Source organism: Lissotriton helveticus, chromosome 12 (assembly GCF_964261635.1).
Source record: "Lissotriton helveticus chromosome 12, aLisHel1.1, whole genome shotgun sequence".
Lineage (NCBI taxonomy): Eukaryota > Metazoa > Chordata > Amphibia > Caudata > Salamandridae > Lissotriton > Lissotriton helveticus.
In genome coordinates, this window is record NC_136073.1 from 234649233 (window position 1) to 234674095 (window position 24863).

The window sequence follows — 24863 nt, forward strand, 5'->3', positions numbered from 1 at the left end:
TAGCAGCAAATAGTTAAGTATTCCCTATAATTCGGTGTTAGATAATCAAAAAGTGCGATGTGTAAGGACCCACCGTTATTTGGAAAAATCATTTTTCCCGCTATCTGAGCACTAAACATCTCTATTAGCAGCAGAGTGACAAAACAGTCGCCCAAAAGGAGGTGTGGGGACATTTGTTTTGTCTGTGATTCATTTCAGAAAAGACTCTAAGCATTTAATCATCAGAGCAGAGAGACATCCTTCTCTGCTCTTCGGGATCCTCCATTCCGGTTCAAGCTTTGCTTCTTGAATTTGGATAGTCAGGTGCTTTTTCTCAGACTGTGATCCATTTGGGAAAGCCTCTGAGGCCCTCCTGGGAGGATCACTGAGAACAATCTTGAATAAATAACTTACTGCTACCTATAGAAGACATCATGTCTTTTCCAAGACTTAACTATGCCCTGCAGACTTTTTGAAATGTTTGGGGGGTATCTAGAGTTCTGATCTTCTGGCCAGCTGAGATTGTCTCTGAAAAGGGCAATACCTCAAGTGAGCTTTAAAATTTGTAGTAAAAAGTGCACTAAATGTAAGAGCTGAAACTTGCTATGTGAAACGTGACTAGACTGCAACTCCATTTGGAATTTTCTCTAGAATATACGATTAGTAAGAGTCATATTTTGGTTAATCACGGTCAGTCTACCACTTAATGACGACAGACTATGGATGTGTGATCTCTCTGATGCCTACAGGAAAATTTAAAGTATTCAGAATTCAACATCTTTTGCTAAGCGAGATCGGTAGAGACACAATGAGTCACACGTCATGCTCTGTCTAATAGGCAGCGGATTGCTAAAGGCATCTAAAAGACTCTGACATGTTGGGGGTTGTACCCCTTTTTTCTCAATTTATGGCTGTCTTGGTTGCAAACCAGGACAGGACCACCCACCTCTGTGCAGTTGCTCGAGTAGTCCTGGGGGTTGACAATGGTCAGCTGATACAACATCTTGCAGACTATGATGGTGCAGGCCCAGAGGGTGGCCAGGCAGGAGGCCATATGCCGGAAGCGGGGGAATGGCATGGCAAAGGACCACAGGGCCACAAACAGGAAGTTCATCACAGAGACCTGAAATGAAACAAAGGTTGAACAGATCCTTTAGAGGAGTATTGCAGGTGAAGTAACAAACCATACTCTGCACTTGCCCACAAGCCCTTCCATTTTAGGCTGTAGCCACACCACTGAACATAAATATGTCCCATCACATGCCATTTGAACGATCAACTCAGTACATGCAGTGAGCACATTTTAAACAATGTATCGGCAGGTTTGCTCAAATCACAAGTTTAAAAGGTTCACCCACATTTCCTATAAAAATCTGGATGTTATTGTATTTCTGCCTTCTTTTATTTTAAATACTGCAAACTAGCTAAAGGATGTGTCATGATAATCATATGTATGTCTCATACACATCTTCTTTGACTGGCCAAAGAATGCCTGCAGCCATGCTCATGGATGCAGTTAGTCATTGAAATTTAGGGTGACACACCGAAAACGGCTACAAAACAAATGACCATGAACAACTACAGATCCAAGAGGGCAGGAATGGTGATAGGGTTCTGTTAACCTTTTGAGTATAAGTCCAATAACAAGTAAGGATATCAAGTTTTTGATGAAGCTACACCTTACATCTCTGCTGTGGTTGGATAATTATAGGACTGCTTTTGTAGAATTTAATATATATTCTACACCACAGTCATTATCAACAACAGTACATAACACCTTCCATTTCCGTGGCAAGTGCCTGAAAATAAGTTTGTGGGACACAACTATTGTAGCTGTAAATCTGAATGTGTCCTAAGGAGTACACATGCTCCAGACTGATGTCTGGAATGGGCAGTCTGATTGGGGTATATGGACACTGTCAGTCATACAACTATTAAGCACCTCCACAATTAGTCACTAGGCTGCGATGGCGGCACTTATGCACGGCAACCACCTGGTAAATGGAAGGATCAATGACCCCCTATGAGCAGACTAACTCAGCAAGTAATTCTCCCTTGAACTTTGGTTAAATTCCTCTCTAGAAGAGTATGCAAGTTTATTAATGGGTACATAAGTTGTTTTACAGGTGGCATGTTATCATGACTGAATTACCTTGTATCATGGCCTTCATTTTTTTCTAATGAATGGGCAGCACAGTCTTCCTTCTTTGGAGATTACTAAGAACCATAGAGCAGTAAGGCAGAGAAGCATTGATTGGCATGTATAGGGATGGGGGGTGAGAGGGGTGAAGAGCGGGAGGGAGAAGGGGAGGGGAGGACACCATGCCAGAACCTGGGACCCCCTACAATTTTGCAACAAGGCACAAATTTTCATCTATAAGCATAATATACTGGCATTAGGAGATAGTTAGCCAATTGGCTCTTCATTAAATGCTCTAGGATCCACCCCAATGCTGACATGACTGATAAAGCCCCAGCCTGCAGAAATAGAAACTAAGCCTTTACTTTTAGACCAAAAACAAGACAGACAGATTTTCCCAAAGAAATTGAATTGAATTTTTGAACTAGTCAGTATTGGCAGTGCAAAGTCCAGCCAACTTAACCCCTTCCCTGCGGGGCACATTCCCCCGCTGTGCTGGGGTGAGGCGAGGGGCGCACAGCGTCCCCGTGCTCATGACGAGCTCAGCGGTCGTGTGCTCATGACGAGCTGAGCTCGTCATGACCACACCCGTTGCTTTAGAACGCTCGCACAGCAGGGGAATTAGCCCAGCGTGCGAGCGTTCTAACGTTCATGACAAGCTCAACTCGTCATGAGCACACGAGCACCGTGGCTCATGAGCTCGTCATGAGCATCGAAGGAGTTAATGCTGTGGAGATCCGAGATCAATCGACAGGTTTACATAAGCGAGACAATTTAGCAGAGACAAGTTAAAAACCAATGGTGATGCATTTGATTTTAAAATGGATTTACAGAATAAATAATGCCTGAGCAATAGATAGTGGTGGCTTGTTTTTAAAAATGAGATTTTTGGAGTGTTTTAAAATAGTGCAATACTAATGTAATTTTGAAATATGTTTTAAACATATACAGAAGGTATATATGGACATTTGATTGTTTAAATAAACTATTTTACTACTGCTGTTTTGCTGTCTGTCACTGCAGTTTAGAGGGTGATGCTGTTTCGCAATTACTGTAAGGAGTCAAACTGTTTTCAAAAGTGCAGACTGGTTGCTTCCAGAAAATTACAGGTCTGTCATCTTGACTTGCTTGCCAAGATATACAAAGAACTATTATTAGCTAGACTTCGAGGTGACTGGATAACAAATCTATTGTTTTGCAGGGCAGAAATGGATTTGCCATGTTGTTTGAATTTAGGATTACAGTTCTTAGTTCATTGCACTATATTAAAAGACTTGTTTTTTGCACACTTTACAGATCTTCAAAATACATTTGAAGGACTGACTCAGGACTTAGTTTCCTCTGGGTCTTAGGGTAAATGTTAATACATCATTGGGACACAATCAAAGCAATTATGCCCAAGTTGTTATTTTATTCTAACATATATATTCACAAATTATATATTACAGAAAAAAACAAGTGTAACAGAGCTGTTATAATTGAGCAATTATAGTTATAGTTATATTTCGGTTAAGAAACCATGACTATAACTAAAGTTACTTAAAGGGACAAGTTCTACTTTCTTCGGACAAGTATAACTATAAGTGTAACGATAACTGCTAAATTTCTATGGTTTTGTGTGGGTAAAACGTCAACCTAAATATAACGCCCCTGTAACCTTTGTTTTTTTCCGTGAAGTTCGATGGCTTTTTTTTCATAAAGATAATTCAGCAGGCACAATCTTTGGCAGTGTGCAGCGGGGGGGGGGGGGTTGGGTGGGATGGCCAGGCCCTGTGGGCAACAGCCTGCATTTACTCACCTGCACACCACACAGGTGTCCTATGGGGTCAGGATTCAGGATACCTCTATCCTGACACCTTATGTTGTATTTCACTCCTCTTAACCCCCCCCCCCCCCCGGCCCACCGAGGGGGGGGCACAACTTTCCTTTCAGGTTTCGCCCAGTCAATCAGGGTATTGCTTTGCCCCTGGACCTGCGAACCCCTTGCGGGTGGATCATCGTCCCTAGATATCCATACATTTATTCCCTTAAAACGTCAGAAACTGACTAAACAGATTTACCCCAAATCACTAAAAGCACAATCTTTGTGGAGCAAGATCTAGCTGTCTGCGAAATCTGTTGTAATTCTGTTCAGAGGATCCAGCTGTAGCCGTGTCTAAAACTTGAAAAATCCCCATAGACATTGTATGGGGAAAAAGCGTTTTGCTCACTGTGCCACTGGATTCAAGCTAGCCTGGCTAAAGACGGGTGACATACCCTGAAACCAATCCCAGGATGCTTGTTTGCGGTCCAGGGAGAACCTGGCCTGGCAGTTCGGACTGGACTGTTTCCATGGGGCACAGGGTCAAGACTGATTTGCATATGGCTGGGTCCAAACTGGGGTGGTGTAGTGGGCAAAAGAACGGTGGATTTAACCCAGATCTTTTGACTGGGGGAGAATGTTTGCATTGTCAGCATTCCCTCCATCATTTGTTTGCTGTAACACTTTCCGCCCTAAGTGGGATGGGTATGCCCAGACGAGGGTCCCTTACTCACTGTGCCTCTGGATTCAAGCTAAGTGGTACAAAAGGGGGTGGTGATGGACGGAGCATCTGAACCAATCAAACACTCACACCCAGTCAAGAGATCTGGGTTTAATCCATCACCGTTCTTTAGCCCACTGTGCCACCCCAGTTCAGACATGGCCATATGCAAATCAGTCTGACCCTGTGCCTCATGGGAACAGTCCAGCCTGAACTGCCAAGCCATGCCTTCCCTGGACCGGAAACAAGCTTCCGAGGACCGGTTTCTGGCATTTCAGCCGTCTTCAACCCGGCTTGCTTGAATCCAGTGGCAAAGTGAGCAAGGGACTCACGTCTGAGCATACCCTGCCAACTTATGGCGAACAAAGTGGTACAAAAGGGGGTGGTGATGGACGGAGCATCTGAACCTATCAAACACTCACACCCAGTCAAGAGATCTGGGTTTAATCCATCACCGTTCTTTAGCCCACTCTGCCACCCCAGTTCAGACATGGCCATATGCAAATCAGTCTAACCCTGTGCCTCATGGGAACAGTCCAGCCCGAACTGCCAAGCCATGCCTTCCCTGGACCTGAAACAAGCTTCCGAGGACCGGTTTCTGGCATTTCAGCCATCTTCAGCCCGGCGTGCTTGAATCCAGTGGCAAAGTGAGCAAGGGACTCACGTCTGAGCATACCCTGCCAACTTATGGCGAACAAAGTGGTACAAAAGGGGGTGGTGATGGACGGAGCATCTGAACCAATCAAACACTCACACCCAGTCAAGAGATCTTATTATTATGCGTTCTTATATAGCGCTCGATTACCCGTAGGCATCTCGGCGCTTGCCTTGGGAACCCGTCCTGGCTTTTCCCTGTGAGATACCCATACTGGGCATCCCCAAGGTGAAAGCCAGGCATCCCGCCGCGGGGGGCCGTAGTGGAGATTAAGCAGGCTGATGCCCAGAGCTGCAGAGTGTGAACCTGTGATTCGAGTAGGCACCGAAACGAGAATTATCGAGTCCGTGGATATTTGGGCTCAAGACCCTGCCGCGTCGGGAATTGAACCCTGGTCCCGGGTCTGACCTCTGCTTCAGGGTCTACCTCCTCTAACCAGTGAGCCACACTTCTCCACAGATCTGGGTTTAATCCATCACCGTTCTTTAGCCCACTCTGCCACCCCAGTTCAGACATGGCCATATGCAAATCAGTCTGACCCTGTGCCTCATGGGGACAGTCCTGCCCGAACTGCCAAGCCATGCCTTCCCTGGACCGGAAACAAGCTTCCGAGGACCGGTTTCTGGCATTTCAGCCGTCTTCAGCCCGGCTTGCTTGAATCCAGTGGCAAAGTGAGCAAGGGACTCACGTCTGAGCATACCCGGCCAACTTATGTTGGGCAGAAATCAGGACGTCCATGGGGGCTTGATAAACTCGTGATCTCTGAAATGGCCTCCGGTATGCATAATAGTTTTACAAAAACGTCTCAATACCATACAAGTGATGGGTCCTCTGAACGGAGGATGGGGTTGTGAATATAATACATGGCTTAGAAGTTGGGTCTACAAAAAGAGGCAATTGGGTCTTTAAATTATTAGACTAGTGCCTTATATCACACAGAAACACTGAATGTCAGTGCGCTAACGTGGAATAAGAGATTAAAAAAATAAGAGGCAGCAATGATGAAGGTACTCTGATGTGCTATGGATAGAGATGGAATTGATGATTCCTCATGGAGGTGAGGGAATTGGCAGGGCATGACTAGCCTCCTGCAGCCCTCTGACAGAGGGGGCACAAATAAAACATGGCAGGAAATACTTGGCGAGTCAATAGTCTTCCCCTCAACAGGAGTATGTCTGAGGGGGCCCAGTCTCACACAATTCTAAAAGATGCCGAATTCAGACCAACTTCTTCTTAACACCTATGATGTGTTGGTTGAGGCGAAAATGGCGGCGTAAGCTCCGATGCGGAGAGAGCTCTTGCAGACGCCCCCTTGGATGGCTTGCTGCGGGCGCCCGAATGAGCGGAGCAGAGGCGGAATCGAGGTGAGCGGCGACACAGGGTTGATTGTGGCTGCTGCGAGGCTTTAATGTTGAACTGTGCCTCGTTAGCCCCGCGCGCCTGACCTTAAGATGGCGGCCCGATATCCCGAGGGGAACACCGCATGGATGGCTCGGGTGAGGGTGTCTTCTGAACCTCTGGGGTGCGGGATCTTTCAACTACTCGATGCTGGAGTCATAACACACCTACCCTACTTCCCAGGCTTTACTGACAATGTGATCCTGTACTCCCAAGGCCCATCGGTGAGCGTCAACATCTGGGGATCACATATTGTCCTATCCTTGCACGCACTGCATAATCCACCTCTGCCCTCTGGAGAGACCGCCACAGTACCTTTGCCTTCGGGTACGCAGGTGTTGACAACGTTCACTACCGAGCACCGGCCGTCTGACCCTACATATCCCAGAACCGAGGCCTTCCATATTCACGTGCCCCGACAGTCTGCAGCCTTCGAATTTAGTGCTAATCTACCTTCTCAGTCCCAAACGCTCTGGGGGCTGATCCATATGCCGCCTACGTAGGCGACGGGCTAGTCTTTAAACAAGGTCTCGGACTTCTTACCGAATTCTGAAAAACGATCTACACTTCGATGAGACACAGGCGCAGCAACAATAACCCTCAAAAAGTGGATCGCCTGAACATGCTCAAGGACTACAAAGCTGAACTACGCAGTAACATCAGTCGCGACATCAAATCCTCAATGGATCATCTACATTCGGCCTGGTCGGAGCGGTGTCGTCCCTGCAGCAAGATGTGGATTCGGTGGGCGCCAGGGTCCTTGACCTCGTGACGCAACACCAGGACCGCGATCTATAGCCCACCAGATCCATGGGAACTTCCTGCCGAACTACCTTTCTGCCTTCACCTGTCCTGGCCCTAATCCCCACCGTGTTTATCGCCTCGCTCTACTCCTCTCCACTTTCCTGTTGCTGTCCTCTGCCTTCACCTGTCCTGGCCCTTAGTCCCCACCCTGTCTATCTGTGAATTTTTCCCTCGTCATTTGAGATCTAGCTATTTTGTCTGATGCCCGATGGAGCTACCTAGTTTAGCTATAGGGGAGACAGGTCGGAGATTCCCTCCTCGGACATCACCTACCCAGTCGGTCTTCAGCCAAACTTCCTTTCGTCTCTCCTGTCGTCTCTTCCCGCATCCTCCCTCTATTTTTGTCTCTCCTTCTCTCCTCTCCCAATGTATTGAGACTGCACTATTTTGTCGAATGCCCGCTGGAGCTACCTGGTTTAGCTATAGGGGAGATGGACTGTGGACTCCCTCCTTGGTCGTCACCTACCCAGTCGGCCGTTATACAGACCTCATTTTGTCTCTCCCTGTTGTCTCTTACCCTATCCCCCCTTTCTCTCCTTCCATGCCCCCTCCCCTCTACGCTCCATTTAATTTGCCCTCCATGTTCCTTTAATTGCTTTTCCCATTGAGACCGAGCTATTTGGCCAATGCCCGATGGAGCTACCTGATAGCTATAGAGGAGATGGGTTTTGGGACTTCCCCTCGACCATCACCTACCCAGCCGAACTTTGGACAGACTTTCCTTTCGTCTCTCTGCCGTATCTCCCTCCCATCCCTTTACCCTTCTCCCTTCCCCTCTACACTTTAGTTATCTCGTCTTCTATGTCTCTTGCAATTGTATGTCTAGCAACTGATGTAAATTGGAACTGATGTAATCTTGTAATTGTAATTTTTGTGGAACCTCATGTAAAGCGCTCTGATACCTCCGGGTCTAGCCAGCGCTATATAAAACTTCTGAATAAATAATAAATACATAAATAAACCCTCACACTGTGGTCCTTTACATGTGAATCTAAGGTCTAAATCAGGTGACTAGTGTGACTCCTGTTCTTGTTCAGAAGTGATGTTGACTGGCAGTTTTAACTGGACTGTTCCTATTGGAGCAGGATGAGGCTGATTTGCATATGGTTCCTTCACACTTGAGGAGGCACAGTAGGCAAACAAACGATGAGCTGGAAAACAACCGAAGCAATTTGCAGTGGCTGAGACTTTTGCAAGCATTCTTTTCTTTTTTTAAGTGGGAAGTTCAATTTGGGTCCAGAGTGACCTGTTACTTCCCAACCGCAAACATTAGGGAACATTAACAATCTAGAACAAATTCACAGAAATCTATAACACACATTGCCTTGATGCTTTTACTTGTTTGTAATTTACATAAAATCATTGGTAACCCACATCATACATTTACAAAAATTGACACTAGCAACCCATGATTTGCATTCTGCAAGCTATCCATGTCCTCCATAATATAAAAGGCTTACAGTAGCCCATGATGGAAAGTGTGCATATCCAGTAAGGCCCTCTCATGAATTTGCAGAAATAGATTTGGCGTAGCCATTAAGCTGATGAGTGTGGAGAACACTTTTTCATTTAAACTCAAATTAGAACTTGATGTGAACTTGAGTAAACACATGTTTCTGACCTGCACCTCAAGTTCTTGTGTGTCACGATTTGGTATGCTTGAAATTAGATAAATTGAAGGGTTGAGCCTGTTGTAAAAATACATTTAGCTTAGGTGAAATTAGATTGTGGGAAGTTTGTTATTTGAACACAATCTGAAAGGTCCAAGCTTCTTTCCACTTACCTCTAGGAGGGCCACCCACACTGTGTAGAGAGCCACTAGTTTGAGGATGTGCAGCTCTAGCAGCCTCCAGATAAAGGCCTGGATTTGGTGGAGGACACTGGAGAACTTCCCAAAGAGGACCATCAAGCGTTCCATCACCAGCCCCCATTTACTTTGAACCTCTGCAGGATAGCGAAAATGAAAAAGCTTTTAGACACAGGAAAAATGTATCCACTTCAGAGCAAGAGGAATAGAAGATATTCTACCATAAATTTGCCATCGTTGTCGGATTGTTTAATAGTTCATACAGTTTTAGATTTAAAAAAAGGATCTTCATGGCTACACCTTTGCATGAAACACCCAAAATAGATAAATACATACATCCTTAGAATCTCATTTGATAGCAATCACTGTATGAAATTGGTCTCCATGAAAATATGAACATATATGCCATAATTTCTGTGGGGTTAATACCAGTGCCTACCTAGTATATTACAGTAAATATGACAGACAGCAGTATCTCCTCATATAATGTTGAGACGTTGTCCCGCACCCTTCATTATGCATAACCTAGATGATATATCATGAGTGAACATATATCTCAAATCTCAAATCTCATTAGCTCTCGCACCCTATCGCTCTGCCTCCATCTCTCAATTAGCATTGGGGAGGTGGGTTGGCCCATTGCATTTATCGGATGTCACAACTGTGGCATCAGACAATCTGCCACACTTTGTATTAGCAGTGGCACATCCCAGTGCAAAGTATAACAGTGGACAGTTACAATGTGGAAAGCTGGCCCTTTATATGATATACCACTAAGTGGTTATGGCGTGCAAAGAGTCCAGAGATTTCCCCCAGAAGTGTACAGGGTTCAATGTAAACCCACAGTGCTCTATTTATGGTAGTGTGGCCGTTCAGCCTTAGGCCTAACGTAGTGGAGTGTAAGATGTTTGTTATGCACAGTGACTAATAAATGACACCCTACTCAAAAAGGAACTCCACACCAATTTGATAAAAATAGGCTTTTTTCAAGATTTATTTTAAGACCAAGAAATATGTAAGAAGGTACGTTTTTTATAAGAAATACTTTTGACTTTAAAAAGTGGACACTTGGTGCAATTTTCAATTCAGCAACGTTAACCTAAAAAGTGAACACAAAGTGCAATTCTTAGATCAGAAATGTTAAGCTATGGGGGGGCGTGGCTTGGACGCCGGAGAAGATGGCCGCTTAAGTGTGTCTCTCCTCCCGAGGCGTCAGGGTCAATTGACTACAGCAGCAATATCCTGCATTACCTGCAATCCCCTATCATGAAGAGAAGCGGAGGAAGACAATCGGAACAGTTTTGGGCGCATCTCAAGCGTTGAAGCGGCGAATTAGCTCCGGTCTGGCCGACGTGACAATCAAGACCGTGACCGCATGGATGGCTGCCCACATCATCGATAACAGCTCCCACCGCATCGCCGATAACAGCTCCCACCGTACCGCTGATCCCCGCAGCTGAAATCTTGGCTCGAGAGGCTCTGAGAGGCATGACCGAACTTGGGTAATGATCATTGCTTCGAGCGCAAGGAACGCTGATGCAGTGCGGAAGGCTCAGTTGAGAAAAGGCGCACAGTGACAGGTACAGCGCGATGAATGCTAAAATGGCGGTGACGCCCCTTTGCACCTGATTCCCGATCCCTCAGTGTTCACTCCGGGGGAAAGTCATCTACTTTAAGAGGGTCGGGGGAAGCCCTGGAACTAACCCATGCCTGAAGATACTGATTTTAAAGGTATTATGGATTACATGCATGCAGAGATTGGCTTCATGGAACTATCTGCAATAACTCCATAATAGCTACAACTCGTGACATAATAGCTGCAACTCGTGATAGTCATAGAGCGATTTAGAAGGTTGTCAAGTGCCCCTTAGATGAATGTTGTTGATCAGGGCTGTACTTATATGCATATCCAGACTGCCCTGACCGAAAAGAGGAATACTACATCATTAATGCCTGACCTTAAGATGGCCGACAAATAAGACATTACCTAGGATAGACAGGGGCTTAGTTATAGCGCTACACCCTGGTGAAAGGGGGAAAATCACTGCAGTTTTGAAGCTTGTGTATACCGGCACCTCAACTGAGTCTAATTTCAAACTTATCCATTATAAGGTTACACAGCATTCGCTGACAATTCTGACATCCCCACGGAATCTGCCATTCTCAATCAATACCAATTTCAATACCACTTTCAGCCACTGCCAAACACTACCAGTAATTATTCCAGCGAGCCTGGCTTTTCCAAACAATCCAACTGCCATGGGGGATAAGGATACTAAAACCCTTAAAAGACTTAAATCCGAACCACCAAATCCAATATCACCTACCAAGGGATCGAAGGACATGAATGCCACTTTGGACACAATTCTTCTCAAACTCGCAGAAGTACATGAGATCGCGAAATCCACCAGAGAAGATATCGCAGCAGTAAGGCAAGATATCAAGGATACCAACACGCGACTCGCAGAGACTGAAAGTAGGATCAGTAAATTGGAAGACTCTGAAGTGATAGTGAGCAAACCTCTAAAAGACCTGTCCCTTTCTACCTCATCAATGTCTCGGCGCATCTCGGAGTTGGAAGACAGGAATAGGCGGGGAAACCTGCGAATTTTTGGTATTCCGGAAGGAGCCGAAGGTGGAGAAGGGGACTGCATAACATTCTTGGAATCATGGTTTCCTAAGGCCACCAGTCTCTCCTTTGGCACACCGCTGGAATTTGATCGCGCTCACAGAGTCCCTACCCGACCTACACATTTACAAAAGGGCCCAAGACCGATTGTGTGCAAGCCTCTTAGGTATCAGCATGTACAACAAATTCTGACGTTCATGCGCAAGCATAATCACATCCTGTGGAAAACCAACAAGATATACATATTTCAGGATTATAGCAAGGAGACTGTCACCTTAAGGAAAAGCTTTCTGGCCCTTCGTCCAAGACTTCGTCAGCTTGAATATCAATACGGCTTCGTGGGTCCTGCACGCTTCCGTGTAACAATCCAGGGTGTTTCTAAAATATTCACGGACCCTTCGCAATTGAGGAAGCTGCTCGAGGGCTCTGAGGAGTCGAGAATGGACACTGCTACAGCGTCACTATCACAAGGCTCTGGCAACTAAACACAGACACTATGTTCTGTTCTCACATATCCTTTTCATATTGCTCCACATTGCTTCAATAATTTGTTGCTCTGCACTCTGGCTATCCTGGGTTCCAGGTAATCTATAGGCACTTTGCTTGCCACCGTGAAGACTAGAAATCTGACGAGCTGCCACTAAGGCATAACTCTGGTGACATTATCAACCCGTGTCCTTTTCATTTCAGGTTGGCATTTACCTACGGCCAGGCAGGATGTGGTGTCCCAGTTGCATATATTGGGAATTTAGACTACGTTGGTGACTTTACCCTAGTATGGCTTACAACGCCCATATATGGGTATTACTGAATGTATGCCCTTGACGCATAAGTTGATGTAGGTTCATAAATGCCCAGGGAATGGCATATTGCCTACCTGACTACTGTCTACTATGTTGGAAAATGGAGGGCCAGATAATTGGCTAAATACACTGGCCGTGTTGGTCAAATATAATGCCTTAGGATGCCTTATGTCTCGACACAATAGTTACATGTTATTGTTAATGTTATTTGCTAATGAATCCCTTAATCTCCGTCTCAGCAGCAGTGTCCTCTGTACTAAGTTTCCATAGACGGATGGATAAACTAGGCCTCTTGCCTTTTGCTGATTTCATTGCAAATTTGTTGGTTGCGCTATTGTCACATGATAATTGGAGGCTCAGTATCGCAGACGGAAAGGTTTTGCAGCTCATAACGATGGCTTCCGTTAACAATGTTATACTTACGTTTACAAGCAGGTTAATCAGTTTCTGCCACGGAGGGGAGTAACCATTGCAGTTGCTTCTTCTTCCTAGTCGCCATGCTCCTGGCGTACTGTTGGGGTGGGGTGGGGGGGCTGGGGTCGTGGGCGGATTGGGTTGAATTTTGGGTTTTATTTTCATATGTGATTCCTTTCGTGTCTCTCCCTTTGTTTCTTTCCCTTCTCTATCTCCTGTCACCGCTTCCTGGCAGCAACACTCTATATTCTGATAAGACTGAGAGTACTCTTTGCACATACGTGCGGGCCCGCTCACATCGCTCACGTACCTGCAACTACACGTGTAAAAGTAATATTGCTATACAGACCACAGAATGCGCTTCACATACTGACTAGAAGATCATCTACCTTCTTTTACGATGACAGCGACTAAACAGACTATAAAAGTAATTTCACATAACGTCAAAGGTATCAATCACCCCATTAAGAAGAGGAAAATCCTAGACTATCTATACAAGCAAAAGGGTGATATTGTAATACTCCAAGAAACTAAGATAGATTCTTCACAGTTCAATTCTATGAAAAACAAACAATATAGTCAAGCAATTGGTTCTGACGCAATAAGCAAAAAGAATGGGGTCCTCACTCTCATTGCAAAGCGATCCAACATAGATGCTTTACACAGTAGTGCAGACGCTAAGGGCAGATGCGTTTCTACTAAATTGACAAAGGGTGGGAAGGAGTTTTACGTGACCAACGTATATGCACCCAACAAAGACGACCAAGAATTTTGGAAGGACCTTAGCGAACACGTTAACACAATACCAGACAACGCAATACATATCCTGGGCGGTGACCTGAATCTCCCTATGGATCTACTATTGGATAGAGATTCGCGCTGCTCATTTAGGTCAACAAACTCACATAAAGCACTTCTCAATCTCTGCACCCGCTTCAACCTGGTTGACACCTGGAGGTTGAGGAACCCTGCAGGTAGAGATTACACCTTTTACTCTCCGCCACACGGCTCTTATTCACGCATAGACTACCTACTCACCTCTGCTCACTCTAAAGGGGACATTGAAAGTGCCTCCATTGAAGCGCGCGTGATTTCCGACCACTCATGCATTACGATGACTCTGGCACTGCATAATACAGGCAAAAGAACGACCTTGTGGAGGTTCAACGACGCAGTTCTGAAAAAGGAGGCGCACAGGGCTGCAATAGAAGCAGCAATCACTGACTACCTTTACCACAATAAAAAAGGGGACACTACAGACCTTACAAGATGGGAAGCACTTAAAACAACAGTTAGGGGGTTAATTATCAAAATACGTGCTGCCATGAACAAGGATGCAAACTCAACCCTATCACGGTTAGAAGATGAGATCTCTGTCCTCGAAAAACGCCATGTAATCTCTAGGGACCCCTCGGTCCTTACAGACTTAATGAACAAAAAATAAGAATATAATAAAATCATTAGTGAAAGGGCAGGAGTCTGGCTTCAACATCATAAAAACTTCAGGCTGTGTAACTCTAACAAGGCAGGTAAAAGCCTTGACTCGTACCTAAAATTTAAACTCCAACAATCAAATATTAAATGCATAGTTGACAAACTAGGTACAGCCCATTCGGACCCAAACAAGATTGCAGACTTATTTAAGGAGTTCTACAATGACCTCTATAGTAAAAACAAAGACATCAACAGCTCTAAACTAAGACCGTACCTTGATAATTGCAAACTTCCAGCTCTCACAGAGCAAGACCAATCTGCACTTAACTGCCCCATCTCTGTAGAGGAAATTACACAAGCAGTAAAATCCCTCAAAACAGGGAAGGCTCCGGGTCCTGACGGGTTCAGCGCCACATTTTACAAGAACTTCTCAACCGTTCTGACGGAACCCCTCAAAGATCTTTATGAACACTTCAACACAAGTGGCCAAGTTCTTGGCACTCCGGCAGAAGCCATCATCGCGGTTTTACCGAAAGAGGGGAAGGACCCGTCCGCCCCTAAAAACTATAGGCCAATATCACTAATCAATCTTGATTGCAAGATCTATGCCATGGTCTTGGCAAAAAGGATTCAAGCGGTCTTACCCCAACTGATTCATCCTTCGCAGGTAGGGTTCCTCAAAAATAGGTTATCGAGTGATAATACAAGAACCCTTGCGCACATCCTAGAAAGGGCAAAGACAACTAACTCCCCTACGGTGGCCGTGACCCTAGATGCCGAAAAGGCCTTTGACAAGGTTGACTGGGCCTACTTGGAGGCCACCCTGCATAAATTCAACCTAGGGGCAAACTTCATCCGAATGGTGATGGCTTTATACTCCAATCCTTCAGCACGGGTTAGAGCTGGTGGATGCCTCTCTGACTCCTTCCATTTGCAACAAGGCACGAGACAGGGCTGCCCCCTCTCTCCATCACTTTTTCTTTTGGCAATTGAGCCCTTCCTTTACTATTTAAGGAACAAAGGGAAGATTAAAGGAATAGACTTTAAAGGCACTACAGTCAAAATCTCAGCATACGCTGACAATGTCCTGGTAGTGTCCGAAGATGCAGACCTAGCTATCCCGGCACTAATGTCCTCTATTGCGGAGTTCTCAGAAGTGTCCGGGTACAAGCTCAACAAAGATAAAACTGAAGTGAAGCTAATCGGTAATATTGGTGATAAAAGCGTCTTGGGCGATACAGGTCTCTGTTGGCAACAGAAGAGTTTTAAATATCTTGGGATCGACTTTGAGAAAGACCTAATTAATACTTTAAAAATTAACGAGACCTCCTTGTTCAAGAAAATATCCACGCTCCTGGAAGGTTGGTCACCGAAGTTTCTATCATGGTGGGGCAGAGTGGAGACTTTGAAAATGATGGTCACTCCACTTATCAATTATTTAATCTGCATGCTTCCCATGCTGCTTTCAGATGATTTTCTTAAAAAGATATATAAGCTTTACAATAGTTTTATCTGGCAGGATAAGAAACCAAGAATCTCCCTGAAGAAGCTTCAACTGCCTAAAGACAAAGGGGGTGTAGGCTTACCCAATTTCAGAGGCTACCAAATGGCCTTTTTATGCAAGCAAGGAGCGAACTGGTTCCATGCTCATCAGGGGTACATTCCTGTGTGGGTTGAAGTAGAAAAATCCATCATTAACAATTTGCCGCTTTCCGCCATAATGACGATGGACGCTTGGGCCTTCACTCAATCCAAGTACATTTCCCTCAATACTAAACGAGCTCTACTTAGCCTGGAGAGGCAATATAAAGCGAGAATAAAGTTCTCCAAGTCAAATCTCTCATCGTTCTGGTTTAACCCGGCCCTGAAGGATGATAGTGGACTCCTTTATTGGGATGACTGGGCTAAAAAAGGCCTGAATTCACTACAAGACATTTACGATGGTACTTCTCCCCTTCCATTTGCGGCCCTACAGTCGCGATATGATCTCCAACCACTAGATTTTTAAAAGTTCTTACGCCTTAAAGCACTTATTGCAGCCAGAACCATCGTACCGCATCCTCCTACTCTATGCGCTAGACTGATTCAACTAATGTTACAAGGACACATGGTATCCAAAATTTACAAACTTATCTCACCCTTACCCGTGAGTACACACAGGAAATGCGAGCGAGATTAGGAAAAGGAACCAAACTCCTCCAATCTGGACTTTGATTGGGACAAGATCCATCTCACTCCCTTTTATAACAAAATATCCCCGTTACTCTCCCAAACTAAATTCATGCTGATAAATAGATCTTACTGGACCCCCGAGAAACTCTTCAAACTCAAACTCCTAGATAGCCCACTCTGCTGGAATTGTAAATCGCACGTGGGGGACATGGCACACATGTTCTTCCACTGCCCGCTACTTAAATCATTTTGGGATAAGATCTTCGCTTACATCCAACACACCCTCCATTTTAGTCCGCCCAGAGACTTTGCATACATTTTATTAGGAGCAGTTGATCCAAATGTCCCTAGAGAGCAAGACAGGTATCTCATAGATCTTATGCTCACACTAGCGTGCAAAATTATTCTGAGCAAGTGGAAAAGTTCTGCGGATGATTCCTTTGCCCAATGGCAGGAATGGCTAACCTCACTGAGGGGAGCAGACAACGATTCCCTACATACTTCCCCCTGGCGAAAACCCCACACCAAGCTCTGGAGTTTACTTGACTCTTTGGAACTATGTTATGATCCCCCTTAGGTGCCCTGATTGACACACTGGATGACACACTTCATGACCCTAACATGGCCTAGGCTGTCACACTGGCCAGTACTCCGGTAACGCATGCCGGAAGTCCTGTTGTTGCTGCTACGTCTCCCCCCCCCCGTTCTCCTTCCTTCCTTTCCTTCTCTCTTCTTCGTCGCACTCACGCCACGGGCTTATTACTTGATGCATGGTCGAATTAGTCATTGTTCCACTCAGACAATATCTCTGTTAGCATTCATGTAAAGCATCTACAGAAGAGTTATCTAATTGTTTATCCAGCACTTATCTCAATTACATCACCTGTACTATCCCATGCATTACTGACTGTATTTTATGGTGAATCATTAAGTGTATGTCTACCCCCTTTGTTTTATTTTGTATCTTTTGTATCTTCTGTATCTTCTATATCTTCAATAAAAAAACGATTTGAAGTCAAAAAAGAAATTTTAACCTATTGGGAGGAAAACAAGAATGCCGGTTTGCAGGTAAGTATGCAACTTACAGTCTTTGTTTTCAGGATGAAGAATCAACACCAGGCAAGGTCAAGGTACGTAGCAAATCTGCACCTCCAGTGGAACAGGGGGCAGCTGGGAGCGGAGTTCAAATTTGGAATCTGGCACCAATGTTATTCAATGGAGAAAGGGGGTAATCGAAGCAATGCTGCTCACAGATGAATAAAACTGCTTTGTAACCCAGTCTCCAGGGGTTAACAAAGCACACAGGGGGTGGGGGCACAAGGCAGCACCAAACTTACACCCTCAGAGGCACAGGGGAGTCTGAGTGCAAAGTGCCAACACAGTGTTGCGCGCCCAATGTAAACCAAAGTGAGGAGAATGATCTTGAAGAAAGGCTGCAGGCTCAGGCCAGGAGGCTGGACAAAGAAAACCCACAGCTGTCCATACAATAAAGATGCTAGGGGACGTAGAGACACCATTGGTAGGGATCGCCAAGGCCCAGGGGCTTCGGGTGCAGGGGTGTCCTTAGGTGTCAGAAAAGTTGTACAGGGCAAGTCGTGGTCAGGGGCAATTTTCGAGGTGAGGCTGCAGACGTCAGGGTGGAGTTCAGCAGGGGTCTGTCGACGGTGGACTCTTGCTCAGAAGCACAAGGGAACCTTCACAGAACCGGTAGGACACTTGGACTCAAGCTGTGGGCATCTGGTGCAGCGGTGGGTCCAGCAGTGTTTTGCGGTCCCTCAGGGCAGAGGTCTTCACTCTTTAAAGTTGGTTTCTTCTGGACAGGTCCACTGTCCACGGGAGATCTTTGTCGAAGGCAGGCAGTCCTCCCAAGGCTTTAGAGGTCGCTGGGCTGCAGGACAGCGCGTCTTTTGGGAAGGATCGTTGAGAGCTGCAGACAGGTTGGAAGGGCTGGGGACAAGTCAGTTGGTGTCTGTAGTCTTCTCTGCTGATGCAACATGGTAGAGAGCAGCTCTTCCTACATCATCAGGAATCGGATTTCAGGGTCTGGGGGTGCCACCTAAATACTAGATTTAGGTGTGCTACAGGGGAGTGACAGGTAGAAACCAATGTGTCTCTCACCTGGAGTGTCTACACCCACGATTATGCCACCCTCTTGTGGGGGGAAGGAATAGCCCTTGCTCTGATTGGATTAGACCCACCATCTTCAAGATGGTGGGCACTGAAAAATGTGCTTCACTTCGCCTCCAGCAACTGAAGAGCGGACTTGGCAAGGGGGGGCAGTAGACTCTAGTCTCACCAGACAGACGGGTGCATCGGCACCGCTTTTGAAGAAATTATTTGAATTCATGAGACGCAGGAAGCACTGCCGGCTCCCGTTTCTCAACGCTAACACAGAGAAAGGAATAAGATGTGTGGCGTTCCTCCCTATTAACATGGTCTATTAGCTATTGAACAGTCCTGTGTCTTTGAATATTAGTATATGTATTGTTTTATACGGTATATATCTTTCTAAATATCTGGCACATTTTGCGCTTATAATGTTAGTCTCATCTTTTTGTATGTGTGGTAATCAATGTTGATTGTATGCCATTCATTGGTTTCCATAGATGTCAGGATAAATGCAAAACGTTCTGAAGCAATTGTAGTTTTCTTGACAGAACCAACCATTAGTATATGAATGAATGAATGAAGTGGGATTTGTATAGCGCATGGCTACCCTGAGGCCTCCCAGTGCTGTGGATGGAAACAAGCGGGCCAGGTGTCAGAGAGGTATGTTAAAAAGATGGGTCGAATTTCTCTAGGTTCTGTGAGATACTGGGCTACCCCATTAATATTTAATTATTTAGAGCTTAGGAAGTGCTGCTTAGCATGGCACACAGGCAGTGTGCCGTGTCTACTTTGCAGTTTTTCTCTGCACTAAGGCATGCAGGGTACAGTGGTAGTTAGCATGGCCTTCGTGAGAGGTCCCCAGGGGACCCTCTTCAGTCCTAATGCACTAGGTACCATGGTACCATGTACTAGAGACTTACAGGGGGTCTGAAGTTGCCAATTATGGTGCAAGTTTTGGGAAAGGAGCTCTGGCACAAGGGACCTGGTTTGCAGGGACGCTGTGGGCTTTCAATCCAAACCACATAATTTTACAGGCAGAAAGCGGGGGGCTAACCATGTCAAAAGAGGCACTTTCTCACACACACTTGTTGATCTGGCTTCACAACCCAACTGACACCAGAACTTATGAGATCATCAGGAAAAAAACTGTAAGAAGCTGTACTAAGAGAGAAACTTAGGCTCCACCCATAAACGGATATGCTCTATAGGCTTTTGATGGTGCAAAGGATAGGAACTTTGATGTCACCTGCTGTCCCATTGCATTGAAATGGGTGTTTACCTCTGCCCAGAGTACCACCTGCAAGTGATATCCTGACCTTATTTTGGCATCAAAAGACATAAAATCTTGCATTCAATCTAAAGGACCAGGCCCAAAATCGACTTTGAGACCTAGAGTTTCTTAGGTTTTGGAGCAGCACCAAAAGATTACCCTTGGCTAGGCACAAGACCACCATGTGCATCAGTGATCATGGACAGTAAGTGGTGGTGACATATTGCAGGCCTTTTTACCTGTTCAGAAATAATATAATGAGGCCTACAGGTCTGCGTGACTGTCATAAAAAGACCCTGCGCTGACATCCCTGTGCGACTATTGAGTGTGTGAACACGTATGTCATATGGTGGCAGTACTCCATTTTGTGAGTGCGTATGTCTGCTTTTATCAGTGGGGTCCATTTTGGATTGCCCCTGATCTGTCAAGACGCAACATGGAGATTGAGAAACATTCCCCAGCCAGTGCATGTGCATTACCTGCACTCCTGAGCATGAGGATGTAATTCTAGAAAACAAGTGCGCCCAGATGGAGACAGGCTGCCTTTAGAAATTCTATGTGCTCTTTTTAGCAAGAGACTTTTCGATAGTTCTTCCTGAGCGCGGCTATTTGTTTAATGATAGGGGGATGATGCTGAGTCAGCACAGACAGTTGCTATTGAAAGACGTTTCTGGGAAGAGACTGGGTCCTTTGTTTTCCTTGTGTGGCCAACCTGAAAGGTGAATGAGAGCCAGGAGCAGCACTCCACACTTACAAGCTCATCTTGCGGAGCCAGCATTATCACTACCTGCAGTGAGGAGCCATCATCTTGCATGAAGAACATGTCTGCGCTACAGAGATAAGATGAACTGTGAAAAGAGACAATGCAAAACTGTATCTAAACTCATACAGTGGATCTACACCCCTGTGAAAATACGCCAGAAAAGTGGGTCCTAAACTGCTCTACTTTGTTCCAGTCTGAACTGCTTCACTGCATGAGGAGAAGAGCCACTGTGTTCCAGGACTGGTATCACTGAAGGTGAGGGGAAGTCTATGGGTTTGCCGGGGACCTTGGAGCAGCCTCCTTGCTAAGAGGAGAGGGAAAGGAGCCTTTCCACACAGGAGTCTGCCTACCTGTGGAGAACCCAGCCGTCAAAAAATGGTGTCAGGAGTGGGAGAGTGACGAGAAGATGCACGAAGTGCCCAGAGTCCCCCTTCTTGTTGCTGAGTCAAGCTTGACTAAGAAAGGCTCCTCTCCGACTTGACAGTGCCAACCATATAGCAAGGGCAGCCCGATTCAAAGATCACCACGGAGGAGGAGGCAGACGTCCTGTGCTGACTTACCTTTGTTGCACTTCAGTGATAACGCCTGTGCTACACCCTGAAGGAGGAAGATCTTTCCACTGCAAGTGCTGGAGGCGTCCTTGAGGACTTGTGTCGGTGCCAGACAGTTGACTGCAGAGAGGAGGAGTCAGGCAGCGGCGGCTCCTCCGCAATGGCGGAGGAGTGTCGCCCCTCTGCCTGGCTGAGAGCCAGTAAATGAAAAATAAAACTATGTTCTAGCTTCGATTTATTTTTCATTTGCCAGCTTGTGCAGGGAGGGGCAGAGCATTGGAGCAGGGAAGGAGGATTGCTATGTGCACTCCTTAAGTGCCCATATGTGTTTGGTCGGCCGTCTCAGGCAGTCCAAACACACATGCGCAATTAGGTTGCTCAATGCTGCCGGGCTGGAGAAACAGCACAGACTCCCTGGTCTGAGCAGAGAGTCTTTTTAGGCCAATCCCCGTGCTGCTCTCATAGCATAAGAGCAGCATAGGGTTTGAATGGAAGTTTGTCTCAGGGTTTGCTGGGACCAGGAAGAGGACAGGAGGCATGATGCAACTTCAGGTAAGTTCTTTTTTTAATATATGATTACTAACATCCCCCCAAGCACTCCCCCCTTGCCCTCCCCCTCACATGTTCCCTCCACCCACCCCACCACCTGGTGTTTGTTCAAACAAGCTCCAGTGAACGTAACAAATAACCCTTTGTCCTCTTCACTGGCACACCTACACCTAGTGATTCCAAGTGCATAACCCATCAACCAAATTCCATACACCTGAGACCTACTTACTATGAACTACTGGCTAACAGAGATTGGTGGGACAATTTATTGAACATTGTTACTTCTGCACTCAAACTATCTAGACATTTGCTATTGAATGATTTCCAGGTCACAGAGTGTTAGGACGCTGCTCTTCTGTAACATAGTGACCCTCATAACTTCTAAGTTTTCATTTTGTAGGGAACCCAGTAGTGCATCCCTGTACAGCTTCCTAATCCATGCGCACAATATACAGTTCTGCTGTGATTAAAATATGTATTCTTTTCTCATAGGACAATCACTGGGAAAGGCTTGACATAACAATCAAACTAAATCATATTGCAAGGTTTATGAAAAGTCATATATCTCACAAAGCCGGCCACTTGTGTAAAATCACTAAGACCCTGAAATAGTGCATTGGCACACATACATTGTCACAGCACACCATGGTATAGGGTCTAGTTTCACCAATGTGGGTAAGACATTACTGAACAAATGTGATGTTTCAGAAAACTGCAAGAATAAAAGTTTCATAATTCAGGATGAACAATGCAGGCAAATAAATAAAAGTAGTAGGCAGGCTATCATTGGTAAACAACTGTCAACACTGAGTAAGCATGAGTTCTTCTCGATTGCCACTTCAGCTGGTCCCAGTGGCGCCAGCCTTTCAAAGCCACCAGCCTGTTGTAAACACTTCACATTTCAGTAAGGCTCATTCTTCTCTACCACTTGGTGCAACATGGGCTAAGCTCTACACATTACGGCTACTAGGGAAAGGCTTGGACTGCTTTTTACTCCGAGAAGTGATACCTGCCTCTAGTTGCCTCAATCATAACACTAATTATCTTGTAAAAATATGTATAATGGTCTGGGTACCTGAAGTTTTAGGTTTGCCAGTGTTCCTCTTAAGTATGAATGAAAAACAGAAATGACAGACTCTACAATGTGCAGAGAAGTAAAGTAGAAACAAGTTATAGTTTAAAATAAAGATGCTTAAGATTTGTGTTACCAGTCTTTCGTGGGAGATGTAGAGCAAAAAAATTAAACACAACTCATCCGTACACATTATACACTACAAAGATCTTAAGCAGAATCAAACCCACTTTACTTTCACATTACCCAACATAGGGCCCGATTCACAGAACGAACTTAAGACAAAATCCTAAACTTACTACCATTTTGGTATTCACAGAAGGCACTTACTCATTTCGGTATTCACAGAAGGCACTTACTCATTTCGGTATTCACAGAAGGCACTTACTCATTTCGGTATTCACAGAAGGCACTCACTGATTTTGGTATTCACAGATGTTAGGATTCCTAACTTTAGGACTCCTTAATGCCTTCTGTGAATACCGAAAATCGTAAAGTTAAGATTTTTGTCACTTCAGGAGTAGTAAATTTAGGAGTCCTAACTTTAAGACTCCTAAATGCCTTCTGTGAATACCGAAAGTCTTAAAGTTAGGATTTTTCTCAGTTTAGGAGTAGTAAAGTTAGGACTCCTCACTTTAGGACTCCTTAACTGAGAAAAAGCCTAACTAAGACTTTCGGTATTCACAGAATGCATTTAGGAGTCCTAAAGTTAGGAGTCCTAACTTTACTACTTCTAAACTGAGAAAAATCCTAACTTTAAGACTTTCGGTATTCACAGAAGGCATTTAGGAGTCCTGAAGTTAGGACTCCTAACTTCTGTGAATACCAAAATGAGTAAGTGCCTTCTGTGAATATCAAAATGGTAGTAAGTTTAGGATTTTGTCTTAAGTTAGTTCTGTGAATCGGGCCCATGTTTTACTACACTAAAAGCTATGCAAATCTCTACTATCTATACACAGCCTAACACAGTCAACTAACACACTCAACTAATGGATGGAGATCCCACACCTATGCGTGAAGGGCCCAACGATTATTAAAACGCTGACTTGCCAAATTAATGGTAGAATGTGATATACAAATGATGGCTACATAACATAATATTTTGCATGACAAATTCAAACAGAAGCTTCAACATTTTGTATTATAGTGTGGCCTAGACAGACTCACATTGTACATTTTAGTGTTGTTTATAATAAACAGTTGTGGTTTAATCTATAGAGCCCAGCAGAAACACACCATCCAGACAGCTCACAGCGCTACGAGGCATAAGCAATGCCAAAACTGAGCTATGCAAACGCGAAGTTATACAACATAACAAACAATACTTCTACTATTCAAAGAGTACTTAATGATACTATATGATAATGGCATTCTTACAATTTAGGGCATCATTTAGAGTTTGGAGGGAACTCCTCAAATTTCAGTGGGAAACTCTAAAATATAAGTGCAGAATCCACCAGTGGAACTCCCTCCAGCATAGGAGTAGTATTGTAGACTTTATTCAGCTGGTGGATTCTGATTTCTTATTTAGAATTTCCAACAGAAATTTGAGTATTTTTCCTTCCTTCTGAACTGTACATGAGGCCTTATATCTGGACAACTGTAGCAAATGCCAAACTTCCTTAAGGCTCCAAGAGGACCCAGCAGAAGGAAACGTGAAAAATAAAATGATAATAAAACCATGATATTATCATTTTATTTTTCTAACGGCACGGGAGCCAGTCAAGTCTAGGGCGGGTGGGGCCATGATGACAGCAGGTTTAGAAGGAGTAGTGTACACAGTAAGTGTGCA

The 24863-nt window shown here is 45.0% G+C and overlaps 1 protein-coding gene across 4 annotated transcripts in view; it reads right to left on the bottom strand.

The window, feature by feature from the left end:
- The window catches only part of PIEZO1 (piezo type mechanosensitive ion channel component 1 (Er blood group)), an 859941-nt gene that overhangs the window by 203465 nt on the left and 631613 nt on the right, over positions 1 to 24863 (bottom strand). For all 4 annotated transcript variants that reach the window (XM_078670084.1, XM_078670083.1, XM_078670082.1 and 1 more), the window contains 2 exons: positions 9282 to 9442; positions 926 to 1102 (listed from right to left, as the gene is read on the bottom strand). In XM_078670084.1, the coding sequence (XP_078526210.1) occupies positions 926 to 1102; positions 9282 to 9442 (338 nt within the window). The remainder of the gene's footprint in view (positions 1 to 925; positions 1103 to 9281; positions 9443 to 24863) is intronic.